At 37.5% G+C, this 12648-nt stretch overlaps 3 protein-coding genes across 5 annotated transcripts; all 3 read left to right on the forward strand.

Moving 5' to 3' along the window:
• The first annotated feature begins 158 nt into the window (after positions 1-158).
• LOC110771214 (putative disease resistance protein RGA1) lies at positions 159-4047 on the forward strand. Of its 3 annotated transcripts, none has more exons than XM_088251356.1 (3): positions 160-3340; positions 3426-3474; positions 3846-4047. In XM_088251356.1, the coding sequence occupies exons 1-2, from the start codon at positions 513-515 to the stop codon at positions 3439-3441; spliced, it is 2844 nt and encodes a 947-aa protein (XP_088107482.1). In that variant the 5' UTR covers positions 160-512; the 3' UTR covers positions 3442-3474; positions 3846-4047. The 3 variants fall into 3 exon arrangements, with proteins under 3 accessions (XP_088107484.1, XP_088107482.1, XP_021831164.2); XM_021975472.2 differs by having other exon boundaries at positions 161-3340; positions 3761-4047; XM_088251358.1 differs by lacking the exons at positions 3426-3474; positions 3846-4047 and having other exon boundaries at positions 159-3344.
• A 1407-nt stretch (positions 4048-5454) lies between these two features.
• On the forward strand, positions 5455-7226 carry LOC110771212 (putative disease resistance protein RGA4). Its single transcript, XM_088249731.1, has 3 exons — positions 5455-5478; positions 5917-6479; positions 6895-7226. Exons 1-3 carry the CDS (start codon positions 5455-5457, stop codon positions 6935-6937), a joined length of 630 nt encoding a protein of 209 aa, XP_088105857.1. The 3' UTR covers positions 6938-7226.
• Positions 7227-8015: 789 nt separating this feature from the next.
• Positions 8016-10952, forward strand: LOC110771211 (putative disease resistance protein RGA1). The gene has a single exon (XM_021975470.2). The coding sequence runs from the start codon at positions 8082-8084 to the stop codon at positions 10920-10922; it is 2841 nt and encodes a 946-aa protein (XP_021831162.2). The 5' UTR covers positions 8016-8081; the 3' UTR covers positions 10923-10952.
• The last annotated feature ends 1696 nt before the right edge of the window (positions 10953-12648 follow it).

A 12648-nucleotide genomic window follows, 5' to 3' on the forward strand; every position in this document is an offset into this window, starting at 1 on the left:
TTTTCTGAAAACGAATTCGTAAATCACTTTCCGAAATTTCATATGTAATACCTTGATCCTTGATTTTAATACTTAGAATTAGTAAATAAATACCCATAGTCAATAGAACTAAAATTAAGTAATACACATCATATCTCCATCTAGAGGCGGACAAAAAAATTGTTGTCACCGGTAAACAAGGGCGGCTTTATTTTAGTGATTGGCGTGGAGTTGGAAATTCGGATACATTATATAAATGGCTTGGATACTTTTCTTTTGGGGGACCGGTTGACTTGGAGTTTTCCTTGATTACTTACTCGCTATAGAAACGTACCAGCCCCAGATTAGAATATATGTCAACTTGTCACTTTAAAATATAGTGTCCATGTTATGCATCTTGAAATTGACTTGGAGTTTGCCTTGAAGACTTACTCAGCATATAAACTGGGCATAAGAAAGGGAACACCACAAACAATCATCCTGCATTTTTCTTGATCATAAACACTGTCAACCAATTTCTAAAGCTCAAAATAATGGCTGCTGGGCTCATTTCCATGCTGCTAGATCGCTTGGCCTCTGCAACCTATGAATACATAGAAGGAGGGGTGAAACAAGTTTTGAACGTGAAGGAAGATGTTGAGAAATTCACTGGGACTCTGGAAGTTATTCAAGCCGTGCTTGAGGATGTAGAGCAAAGGCAAGTGACAGAGGCAAGTGTCAAAATCTGGTTGGATAAGCTGAAAGATATATCCTACCAGATGGTGGATGTGCTGGATGAGTGGAACACAAACATTCTCAAACAACAAGTTGAGAAGCAAGAAAGAGAACAAAATGATCTTGTTCCCCCCAATAAGAAGGTACGTTTCTCTGATTTCTTTTCTTTTCGCAAAGACAGTCGGGAGATTCTTCGCCGTGACATTGCTCTGAAAATAAAAAATCTGAATGATAAGTTAACTGAGATTTATGAGGAAAGAATAAGGTACCAATTTCTACGCAAAGAATTAGGCATAATTCAACAACCTCAACAACCTCAACAACCTCAACGACCTCAAACTGCATCTTATGTCAATATGTCTGAGATATTTGGTCGTGAAAAGGAGCAGAATATTTTGATAACAAAGTTGTTGGGTGATAGTAGTGAAGAAGAAAAGGGGCTCCTTCTCATCCCTATTGTAGGGATGGGAGGCATGGGAAAGACAACTCTGACCCAACTAGCCTATAATGATGACCGAGTCAAATCCCATTTTGATATGAGGAAATGGGTTTGTGTTTCAGACACTTTCGATGAGATTAAGATTGCCAAAGCCATTAGTGGCGATTACGCCCCAAGTTCAAATGAATTGGATGAGGTCTTGCAATGTATGTCTAGATCCATCCAGGGCAAAAGGTTTCTCCTTGTCCTGGATGATGTATGGACCGATGATCGTGAAAAGTGGGAAAAATTAAAGGTACCATTAATCCAAAGTGGTGCTAAAGGCAGCAGAATACTGGTGACCACAAGAAAACATGTGGTTGCTAATATGATGAGAGCAACAAGAAACATGATCAATTTGGGAGGGTTGAGTGATGAATATTGTTTGTCAATCTTCAATCACATGGCCTTTTCGGATAGGGATGTACACGAGTTTGGAGATATTAGCAAGGAAATTGTAAAGAAGTGTAAAGGTTTGCCTCTTGCTGCAAAGACTTTAGGTAGTCTCATGCATAATAAGACAAAAATGGGAGAATGGAAAGAAGTTTTGAATAGTAAGATATGGGCTCTAGAGAAGGTCGAGCAAGAAGTTTTCCAACCCTTATTCCTAAGTTATTATGATTTGTCCCCAACAATTAAATCTTGCCTTTTATATTGTGCTACTTTTCCTAAAGATTACGAGTTTCAACGAGATGATTTGATTAACCTTTGGATGGCACAAGACTATGTTATTTTGAAAGGAAATAAAGAAAAGGGAACAACAGGTGGTGCAGTTTTTGACAACTTAGTGGCACGATCATTTTTCCAAGATTTTGAGAAAGATTCTGACACTGGTACAATTACAAGTTGCAAAATGCATGATATTGTGCATGACTTTGTACAATTTCTCACCAGGAATGAGTGTTTGATTATCGATTATGGTGAGGAAACTACCAACGAATCGAAGGTATTGGGTGATAAGGTTCGTCATTTGACCTTGAGATATGTTCCTGAAGGTCCACTTGCTATCTCATCCTACAATTGCAAAAAGCTTCGCACGCTCATAACTTTTGGTTCAAGAATTACTACCATAGACCCAAATTTAATTTTACAATTGAAATGTCTTAGGACATTAAATTTGAGTGGTAATTTCATCAAAGAACTCCCAGAGGAGATTGGTGAATTGATACATTTGAGGCATATTGATTTGTCTTACAATCTTTATTTGGAGAAATTACCAGACACTATTTGTGGTTTGTACAATTTGTCTACCTTGAGCCTTCGTTTTTGCTTCAAACTTAAAAAACTGCCTGAAATCATGGGAAACTTGATTAACTTAAAGCATTTTTATGTTATCAGTTGTGGAGTTCTAGAGTTGCCCAAAGGGATAGGGAGATTAACAAGTTTACAAACACTAGATGTGTGTCGGTGTGGTGGTGACAACGATGAAGCATTCCAAATTGGGGATCTGAGAAAGTTGAACCTTAAGGGACGTCTGGAAATACAACTTGTGGGGGATGCGACAGATAAGAGCGAGGTTGAGAAAGCACAATTGTGGGACAAAAAGCTATTTCATCTCACCGTTGGTTTTAGAAGGCAGACGAACAGTGGTAGTAGTGTAAAAATACTGAATGCCTTACGACCGCATCCAGATTTGGAATCTTTAGAGATTTGGGATCATAATGGGACCACGTGGCCCAATTGGATGCAATCTTTACACAATTTGAGAATCCTTGCTCTTGGTAAAGGGACACAGTGTGAACTTTGGCCTCTTGGGAAATTGGAGTGCCTTGAAAGACTGACCCTATGGGAGATGGAAGGAGTGAGAAAGGTCGGTGTTGAATTTTTGGGATTAGAAGATCAAACCTCATTCAGAATCAGATCACCACCCCTGATATTATTCCCAAAATTGAAACAACTCAGCTTTTTGCATATGGAAGAGTGGGAAGAGTGGGAAGGCGTGGAAGAGTGGACGAAAGAGGATTCTGAAATTACAATCATGCCATGCCTTTCTGAGTTAACAATTTACCATTGCAAATTGCTAAAAGCACTGCCAGACTTCGTCTTCAAAACACCACTGCAGACTCTTCGCATCCTTGAATCTGAGAGACTTTCAGAGCGTTACCAAGAAGGAAATGGAGAGTGGGCCAAGATTTCTGCTACGAACCCAAACATCCGCATACAAAGAAGGTAACTGAGCTCTAGCAATCCCTTATTTACATACTTATGTATCAATTCCAACTATGATCTTATTTGTTTCCTTCAAAATCTTCAGAGGCCGGCTTTGGTAATCTTGAGATGAGTATGATAATCTTCTTTAAAAGGTACTTTCCTTTTTAATTTTCTACTAAAAGTAAAACTAATTGTTCGCATTCCTGTTGGGCAGTTGTTTTAGGTGCTTTGATGTTTGTTTTGTTAAATCTCTGGAGTTAATTATCAATTAGCTAGTATTAATAAATTAATTTACTTGTTATGCCACACGAGGTTTGTTGTTTTGTTTAATCTGCAAGTATTAGCTTTAGTTGTTTCTCAAAAAATTTAATTCGGGAATTGAGAAATGATTGCTAGGAGCAAATTAATTGATAAACTACGTATGTGTCATCATTTCAGGGCAGAGTGATGTAAATCATCAAATGTCAGCCTACGGAAGTTCCAATAACTGAAATTTTGATTATTTCCATCACTGCCTTGACAGAGACATGGTGAATTTGGAAGGTCAACTGAGCTTGATGATTGCCCTGATTTATTCTGTTTTGTAAGCAGAAACTTTGTGAACACCTTATATCTATTGGTGTATTGATCATTTGCAAAACTTCCTTTGTGTCATTAATTCGTAAAATGTACTATGACGAACTAGTGAATTTGGGTTTGCAATTTACCTTGGCTTTCTCTTGTTTTATTGTGTATCAGTTCCCAGTGTTTTGCTGTTCCTCTAGAAGGTGTGTGTTTTGTTTGCCTTGGGTAACTTTGATTTGGTGTGTGTTCTTAAGCTAGAAAAGTTGTTAATATCGTTAACCTTGCCTTCAACAACTAATTCATAGAAGAAGAGGTAACTTGTTTTCAACGTGAAGAAACAAGTTGAACAATTCGTTGCCAATCTCAAAGCTATTCAAGCTGCGTGCGCTTGAGGATGCAGAGCAAATGCAAGCAACCAAGGCCAGTGTATACAACTTTTTGCAACTTGTAAGGCCATCCCCAATGGGGGCTTTATTTGGGGCTCAACCACCACAGATCTCTCATATATGCAGCCCAATGCCAAAAAGGCATTCCCAATCGGGAGCTTCTATAATGAGGAGGTAGAGTGAGGAGCTTATTTGAGGAGGCCCATCTCACCATCAAAAGGGGTGTGGACCCCCCAATGCCCCCCCATATACTTTGTTTTTGGTTGTTGATGGTGAGATTTCACCTCCTCAAATAAGCTCCTCACTCAACCTCCGCCGGAGCTGTCCTCAAATCTGTGGACACGGATGCAGCCCCTTCAGCCCGAGTGGTCCCCACATGAATCACTTTTTAATCTCCTCAATCGCCCAAGACGCGCAACTGCCCTCATACTCTCCTACCAAACCACATGCATGGGCCCGCTAACACATAAAAAATACTTATTTTTGTACTCTCCTCTTTTTCTACCGTTTCTTTTTCTTTTCAAATGAATGTCCTCATTTTTTATATAGAAATAAATGGCTAGTTTTTTTTTTCTTTACTCTAATCCCTTTTTTTTAATAGATATTTATAAAAATACCCAATCCTAGACATGTATTTATAAAAATACCCAAGCACTATTTAAACATAGAAACATACTCAAAATGGGTTTTGGGTATGTGTGTAATGATGGATTTTGGGTATGTTTATAAATGGGTTTTTTTTTTTTTTTTTTTTGTGGTGAAAACCAAGGTATCCCCCGCGCGATTGCGGGGACTAACCCTCGAGGTACTGTCGGGCGCAAAGCGGGGACCTCTCCCAACAAAGTCTGCTCTATTCGCAAGCGCCTGGGTTTATAAATGGGTTTTGAGTGTGTGTAATGATGAGTTTTGGGTATGTTCATAAAGTATTTTGGGTGTTGGGTATTTTTATAATTTCAGCCCCCATTTTAGGTATTTTAGTGAAACTCCCTTTTTTTAAATCTTGTCCAAATTTTGATTTTTTTGGGTTGAAATGTTTAAAAAAAAAAAAAAAAGGGTGATTGGCGTGGAGTTGGAAATGGGTTGGAGAGTGTAGTAAAAAAAGCAAATAAGAAGATAATGTAATAAATAAAAAGGTAAAAGCAGGTTGACGAAAAGTGCAAGTGGAAAATTAGTCAAAAGATAATGGCTCTTGAAATCATGAAAGAAGTCTGTGTGTGTGATTCTTCAAAGTTGGCTGCACTTTCCAGCGCACCAGCACTACTTCATTGTCTTTTTCAGATTCTGCCATTACTATTATCTCTCATTGTGATTCTGATTTCCATTATCTCATTCTGACTCTTTTTTGGAGGGAGCTATAAAACACCTTCGAGGTTTTTAAGTAGTTTTTACAAAATCCACTTTTATTTGATTGTTCGTCCAAAAATTGATAATTTTATTTATATAAAAATTTATGCAAATGACAAAGTTAGGCTCAATGAATGTATTGTAATCTAATCTCAAATACTACTTTTGGCTTTTAAAAAAAATGTCTATAGGCTAAATTGACAATGGTGTGATAATTCAAGGGCAAATAGGCAGATACCGAAAACAAAATTTAGAAATCAATCAATCAATGTTGTCGTTAATCTGGTCTTGTATGATAAGGTCAAGAATGCCTTGCGACCGCACCCAGATTCGGAATCTTTATGGATTTACAATCATAATGGCACCACGTGGCCCAATTGGATACAGTCTTTACACAATTTGAGATTCCTTACTGTTTCTTCGAGTACACATTGTGAACTTTGGCCTCTTGGGAAATTGGAGTACCTTGAAAGACTGACCCTATGGAATATGCTTAAAGTGAGAAAGGTCGGTGTTGAATTTTTGGGATTAGAAGATCAAACCTCATTCAGAATCAGATCACCGTGCCTGATATTATTCCCAAAATTGAAACAACTCTACTTTGCACACATGTGGGGTTGGGAAGAGTGGGAAGGCGTGGAAGAGTGGACGAAAGAGGATTCTGAAATTACAATCATGCCACGCCTTTCTGAGTTAACAATTCGAGGCTGGAATTCGCTAAAAGCACTGCCAGACTTCCTCTTCAAAACACCACTGCAGACTCTTGAGATCTATGGATCTCCCAGACTTTTAGAGCGTTACCAAGAAGGCAATGGAGAGCGGGCCAAGATTTCTGCTACGATCCCAAACATCTGCATTATCAAGTAATTGAGCTCTAGCAATCTCTTAATTATTTACATACTTATGTATGAATTCCAACTATGATCATATTTGTTTCCTTGAAAATCTTCAGATGATGGTAACTCGCTAGGTATTTTTCTTCCTACTAAAACTATAAGTAATTGTTGGCATATATGATATCATAATTTTTCTACGAAGGGGATTTTTAAAATGAGCATGAAAGGTGCTTTGATGTTTGTTTTGTTAAATCTCTGGTGTTAATTTTCAATTAGCTAGTATTAATAAATTAATTTACTTGTTATGCCACACGAGGTTTGTTGTTTTGTTTAATCTGCAAGTATTAGCTTTAGTTGTTTCTCAAAAAATTTAATTCCCTCTAAGAGAAATGATTGCAAGAAGCAAATTAATTGATCAACTATGTATGTGTCATCATTTCAGGGACTCTATTGAAGCAAGCAGAGAAGATCCAATAACTTCGTGAACACATTATTTTTGGTTTTTGTAAGCAGAAACTTGGTGAACACCTTATGATATATATTCAAGAAAATAATTGAATGAAGATAGGAAAAGATAGGGAAAGATAAGGGAATCCAATAAAGTGAGATGGACAAAGCTGAGCAATAATTCAGAATATGATTGAAACAAGACAATAGGTGATGAGAAATGGTTCAGAAAATAATTGAAGAACACAAGTGGAGGTGGGCAAAAGTTCAGAACATTATTGAAGTGCCCTTTATGATATATATTTTTTCCTTAGTCCTTTATGAATTTAGGAGTTAGTGTTTTCGATTTTTGATATTGAAATCCTTGATATTGGAAAAAAATAAAATTAAAGGATTGCAAAAAAGAGCCAAAGCGATAGATTGGTAATGATTATTACTTAGTAGAAAATAAGAGTTTAAGAAGGAAGAGACATGAATTTCTATTTCTTTTATTGTTGTTGTTACAATAGAAAAACAAAAAAACAAAACAAAAAAACAAAAAACAAAATCAAGGTAAAACTGTAATCATTGATGTACACACATATATATATATAACATATACATTTAAAAAAATTGGGGGCCCTAAAATATTGGAGGCACAAAGAACTAACGTAGAATCGAAATTAGAGAAATGAAAAAGCATTTATGGATCTACGGCAATCAATTACAATTCATTTTCTGAAAACGAATTCGTAAATCACTTTCCGAAATTTCATATGTAATACCTTGATCCTTGATTTTAATACTTAGAATTAGTAAATAAATACCCATAGTCAATAGAACTAAAATTAAGTAATACGCATCATATCTCCATCTAGAGGCGGACAAAAAAATTGTTGTCACCGGTAAACAAGGGCGGCTTTATTTTAGTGTTGTCACCCTATATCTTGGTAATGCTTCATGTAAGGTCAAGAAAGACAGTCTGGACTCTGGCACACTCACCAGCCCCAGATTAGAATATATGTCAACTTGTCACTTTAAAATATAGTGTCCCTGTTATGCATCTTGAAATTGACTTGGAGTTTGCCTTGAAGACTTACTCAGCATATAAACTGGACATAAGAAAGGGAATACCACAAACAATCATCCTGCAATCAGTTCTTGTTCGTAAACACTGTCAACCAATTTCTAAAGCTAGAAATAATGGCTGATGCTCTCATTTCCGTGCTGCTAGAACGGTTGGCCTCGACAACCTATGAATACATAGAAGGAGAGCTGAAACATGTTTTGAACGTGAAGGAAGATGTTGAGAAATTCACTCGGACACTCCGAGTTATTCAATCTGTGCTTGAGGATGCAGAGCAACGCCAAGTGACGGATCAAGCTGTCAAAATCTGGTTGGATGAGCTGAAAGATATATCCTACCAGATGGTGGATGTGCTGGATGAGTGGAACACTGACATTCTGAGACAACAAGTTGAGAAGCAAGAAAGAGAAGGTGATCCAAATGCTCTTGTTACAAAGAAGAAGGTACGCTTCTCTAGTTTCTCCCGTTGCTTTTGTTTTGGCAAAGTCAGTCGGGTGATTCTTCGCCGTGACATTGCTCTGAAAATAAAAGATCTGAATGATAAGTTAACTGAGATTTATGAGGAAAGAAAAAAGCACCACTTTCTACGCAAAGAATTAGGCATAATTCAACAACCTCAACAACCTCAACGACCTCAAACTGCATCTTATGTCAATATGTCTGAGATATTTGGTCGTGAAAAGGAGCAGAATATTTTGATAACAAAGTTGTTGGGTGATAGTAGTGAAGAAGACAAGGGGCTCCTTCTCATCCCTATTGTAGGGATGGGAGGCATGGGAAAGACAACTCTGACCCAACTAGCCTATAATGATGACCGAGTCAAATCCCATTTTGATATGAGGAAATGGGTTTGTGTTTCAGACCCTTTTGATGGGATTAAGATTGCCAAAGCCATTAGTGGCGATTACGCCCCAAGTTCAAATGAATTGGATGAGGTCTTGCAATGTATGTCTAGATCCATCCAGGGCAAAAGGTTTCTCCTTGTCTTGGATGATGTATGGACCGATGATCCTAAAAAGTGGGAAAAACTAAAGGTACCATTAATCCAAAGTGGTGCTAAAGGCAGCAGAATACTGGTGACCACAAGAAAACTAGAGGTTGCTAATATGATGAGAGCAACAAGAAACATGATCAATCTGGGAGGGTTGAGCGATGAATATTGTTTGTCAATCTTCAATCACATGGCCTTTTCGGATAGGGATGTACAAGAGTTTGGAGATATTAGCAAGGAAATTGTAAAGAAGTGTAAAGGTTTGCCTCTTGCTGCAAAGACTTTAGGTAGTCTCATGCAGAATAAGAGAACAATGAGAGAATGGAAAGAGGTTTTGAAGAGTAAGATATGGGATCTAGAGAAGGTCGAGCAAGAAGTTTTCCAACCCTTATTCCTAAGTTATTATGATTTGTCCCCAACAATTAAATCTTGCCTTTTATATTGTGCTACTTTTCCTAAAGATTACGAGTTTCAACGAGATGATCTGATTAACCTTTGGGTGGCACAAGACTATGTTATTTCGAAAGGAAATAAAGAAAAGGGAACAACGGGTGATGCAGTTTTTGACAACTTAGTGGCACGATCATTTTTCCAAGATTTTGAGAAAGATCCATACACTGGTACAATTACAAGTTGCAAAATGCATGATATTGTGCATGACTTTGTGCAATTTCTCACCAAGAATGAGTGTTTGATTATGGATCACGCTGAGGGTGCTACTAGCGAATCAAAGGTATTGGATGATAAGGTTCGTCATTTGACCTTGAGATATGTTCCTAAAGGTCCACTTCCACTTTCTATCTCATCTTACAATTGCAAAAATCTTCGCACGCTCGCAACTTTTGATTCAAAAATTACTACCATGGACCCAAATTTAATTTTACAATTGAAAAGTCTTAGGACATTAAATTTGAGTGGTAATTCCATCAAAGAACTCCCAGAGGAGATTGGTGAATTGATACATTTGAGGCATATTGATTTGTCTCACAATGGTGATTTGGAGAAATTACCAGACACTATTTGTGGTTTGTACAATTTGTCCACCTTGAGCCTTCGTTTTTGCTATAAACTTAAAAAACTGCCTGAAAACATGGGAAACTTGATTAATTTAAAGCATCTTTATGTTTTGGGTGGAGGTCTAGAGTCGTTGCCCAAAGGGATAAGGAGATTAACAAGTTTACAAACACTAGATGTGTGTCGGTGTGGTGGTGACAACGATGAAGCATTCCAAATTGGGGATCTAAGAAAGTTGAACCTTGAGGGAATTCTCAGAATAGAACTTGTGGGGGATGCGACAGATAAGAGCGAGGTTGAGAAAGCACAATTGTGGGACAAAAAGCTATTTCATCTCGCCGTTGATTTTGAAAGGCAGCCGAACAGTAGTAGTAGTGTAGAAATACTGAATGCCTTACGACCGCACCCAGATTTGGAATCTTTAACGATTAGGCATCATAATGGCACCACGTGGCCCAATTGGATTCAGTCTTTACACAATTTGAGATTCCTTAGTGTTGGTTGGGTGGCAGGGTGTGAACTTTGGCCTCTTGGGAAATTGGAGTGCCTTGAAACATTGACCCTATTACGTATGGAGGGAGTGAGAAAGGTCGGTGTTGAATTTTTGGGATTAGAAGATCAAACCTCATTCAGAATCAGATCACCACCCCTGATATTATTCCCAAAATTGAAACAACTATCGTTTCTCTATATGTTGAATTGGGAAGAGTGGAAAGGCGTGGAAGAGTGGACGAAAGAGGATTCTGATATTACAATCATGCCATGCCTTTCTAAGTTAACAATTTACGATTGCAAATTGCTAAAAGCACTGCCAGACTTCCTCTTCAAAACACCACTGCAGACTCTTCGTATCTCTAGATCTGAGAGACTTTTAGAGCGTTACCAAGAAGGCAATGGAGAGTGGGCCAAGATTTCTGCTACGATCCCAAACATCCGCATACAAAGACGGTAACTGAGCTCTAGCAATCTCTTATTTACATACTTATGTATGAATTCCAACTATGATCATATTTGTTTCCTTGAAAATCTTCAGATGATGGTGACTGGCAAGGCACATTTATGAAAACATCTGTCTCGGCGGCATATATAATCTTGAGATGGTGACTCGATAGGTATTTTTCTTCCTACTAAAACTATAAGTAATTGTTCGCATATATGATATCATCATTTTTCTATGAAGAGGATTTTTAAAATGAGTATGAAAGGTGCTTTGATGTTTGTTTTGTTAAATCTCTGGAGTTAATTTTCAATTAGCTAGTATTAATAAATTAATTTACACGAGGTTTGTTGTTTTGTTTAATCTGCAAGTATTAACTTTAGTTGTTTCTCAAAAAATTTAATTCGGGAATTGAGAAATGATTGCAAGAAGCAAATGAATTGATCAACTATGCATGTGTCATCATTTCAGGGACTCTATTGAAGCAAACAGAGTGATGTAAACCATCAAAAGTCAGCCTACGGAAGTTCCAATAACTGAAATTTTGATAATTTTCATCAAAAGTCAGCCTTGAGAACTTGACAGAGACATGATGAATTTCGAAGGTCTAGTGAGCTTTTGATTTACAAACATTGATGAGTGCCCTTATTTTTTGTTTTTGTAAGCAGAAACTTGGTGAACACCTTATTTTTTTAAGGTACAAGCAATTCAGATTATCTACTCTGTATATGTATTGATCATTTGCAAAACTTCCTTTGTGTCATTAATTTGTAAGTTGTACTCTGAGATTCAGTCTCTAGTTTAGACTATACCTCGTCGCTTAGTTGGCAGCTATAGCAATTGGGTTTGCAATTTGCCTTGATTTTCTTTTGGGTTTGCAATTTGCCTGGGTTTCTCATCTACAAATCAACCTAAGCTGAGCTACTGAGGTCCCCCTAAATTTTATGGAAGATAACATCTCATGGCAAGTGGAGCCTGTTTTCTAATAAGAATTTAAAATGAGTCCCTAAAAGCCTACAAGGACAAACATACCCACCGAAAAGGCCACTAGGGGCTTGTAAACAAAAAAACACTCCAATACATGCCCATAAAAGGCAAAAAAGGCCCACTAACAATCAATAAACGGCGAAAAAGCCCCACTGCAAGGGGCATAAACGACAAAATAGGCCTACTATGTGGGCCATAAAAGGAAAAATAGGCTCACTGCATGGGTCATAAACGATAAAATATGCCTACTAAAGAGTCCATAAACAACAAAATAGGCCCGCTAAAGGGCCAATAAATGACAAAACATGTAACATCTCGTCTTGGATTTTAAACTTATTTTTAAAATTTTAAAATGAATGGATGGTTTTGCCGTTTTAAAGTGGTTTAGAGGCCACTCTTTGTTCAAGACTGGTTTTGCCATTTTAAAGTGGTTAAGGCTCCAATTCGTGGAAAGCGTTCTTATGAGTTCGTAGACACGTACTATGCGTAAATTATAGTCAGAAAGTTACGATCAACAAAAGTGCAGTGGCACAACTGTAATTTTCAAAAAAGTCAAAAAAAATTTTAATTAAAAAAAACTCACGACAACTTTCTCTCTACTCACCTTTTCTTCTCTCTCCTCTCTCCCTGATTCTAACTCCTCTATTGTGAAAAAAGGGCGAATAGCACATGAGGAAAATTTCTAACACCTTTCGATTGTGACACGCAATGAGACCGATCGAGAATTTCTCCTCTTCGACCCACGAACCTTTCC

This window comes from Prunus avium, chromosome 1 (assembly GCF_965620075.1).
Source record: "Prunus avium chromosome 1, drPruAviu1.hap1.1, whole genome shotgun sequence".
Lineage (NCBI taxonomy): Eukaryota > Viridiplantae > Streptophyta > Magnoliopsida > Rosales > Rosaceae > Prunus > Prunus avium.

Excerpts from the sequence above, each read along its gene's own strand:
- LOC110771214 (XM_088251356.1), top strand. The coding sequence starts at position 513 with ATGGCTGCTGGGCTCATTTCCATGCTGCTAGATCGCTTGGCCTCTGCA.
- LOC110771212 (XM_088249731.1), top strand. The coding sequence starts at position 5,455 with ATGGCTCTTGAAATCATGAAAGAA. Across the intron at positions 5,479-5,916 it reads CTCTTGAAATCATGAAAGAA|GTCAAGAATGCCTTGCGACC; the intron begins GTCTGTGTGTGT and ends TTGTATGATAAG. Across the intron at positions 6,480-6,894 it reads CCAAACATCTGCATTATCAA|GGACTCTATTGAAGCAAGCA; the intron begins GTAATTGAGCTC and ends TCATCATTTCAG.
- LOC110771211 (XM_021975470.2), top strand. The coding sequence starts at position 8,082 with ATGGCTGATGCTCTCATTTCCGTGCTGCTAGAACGGTTGGCCTCGACA.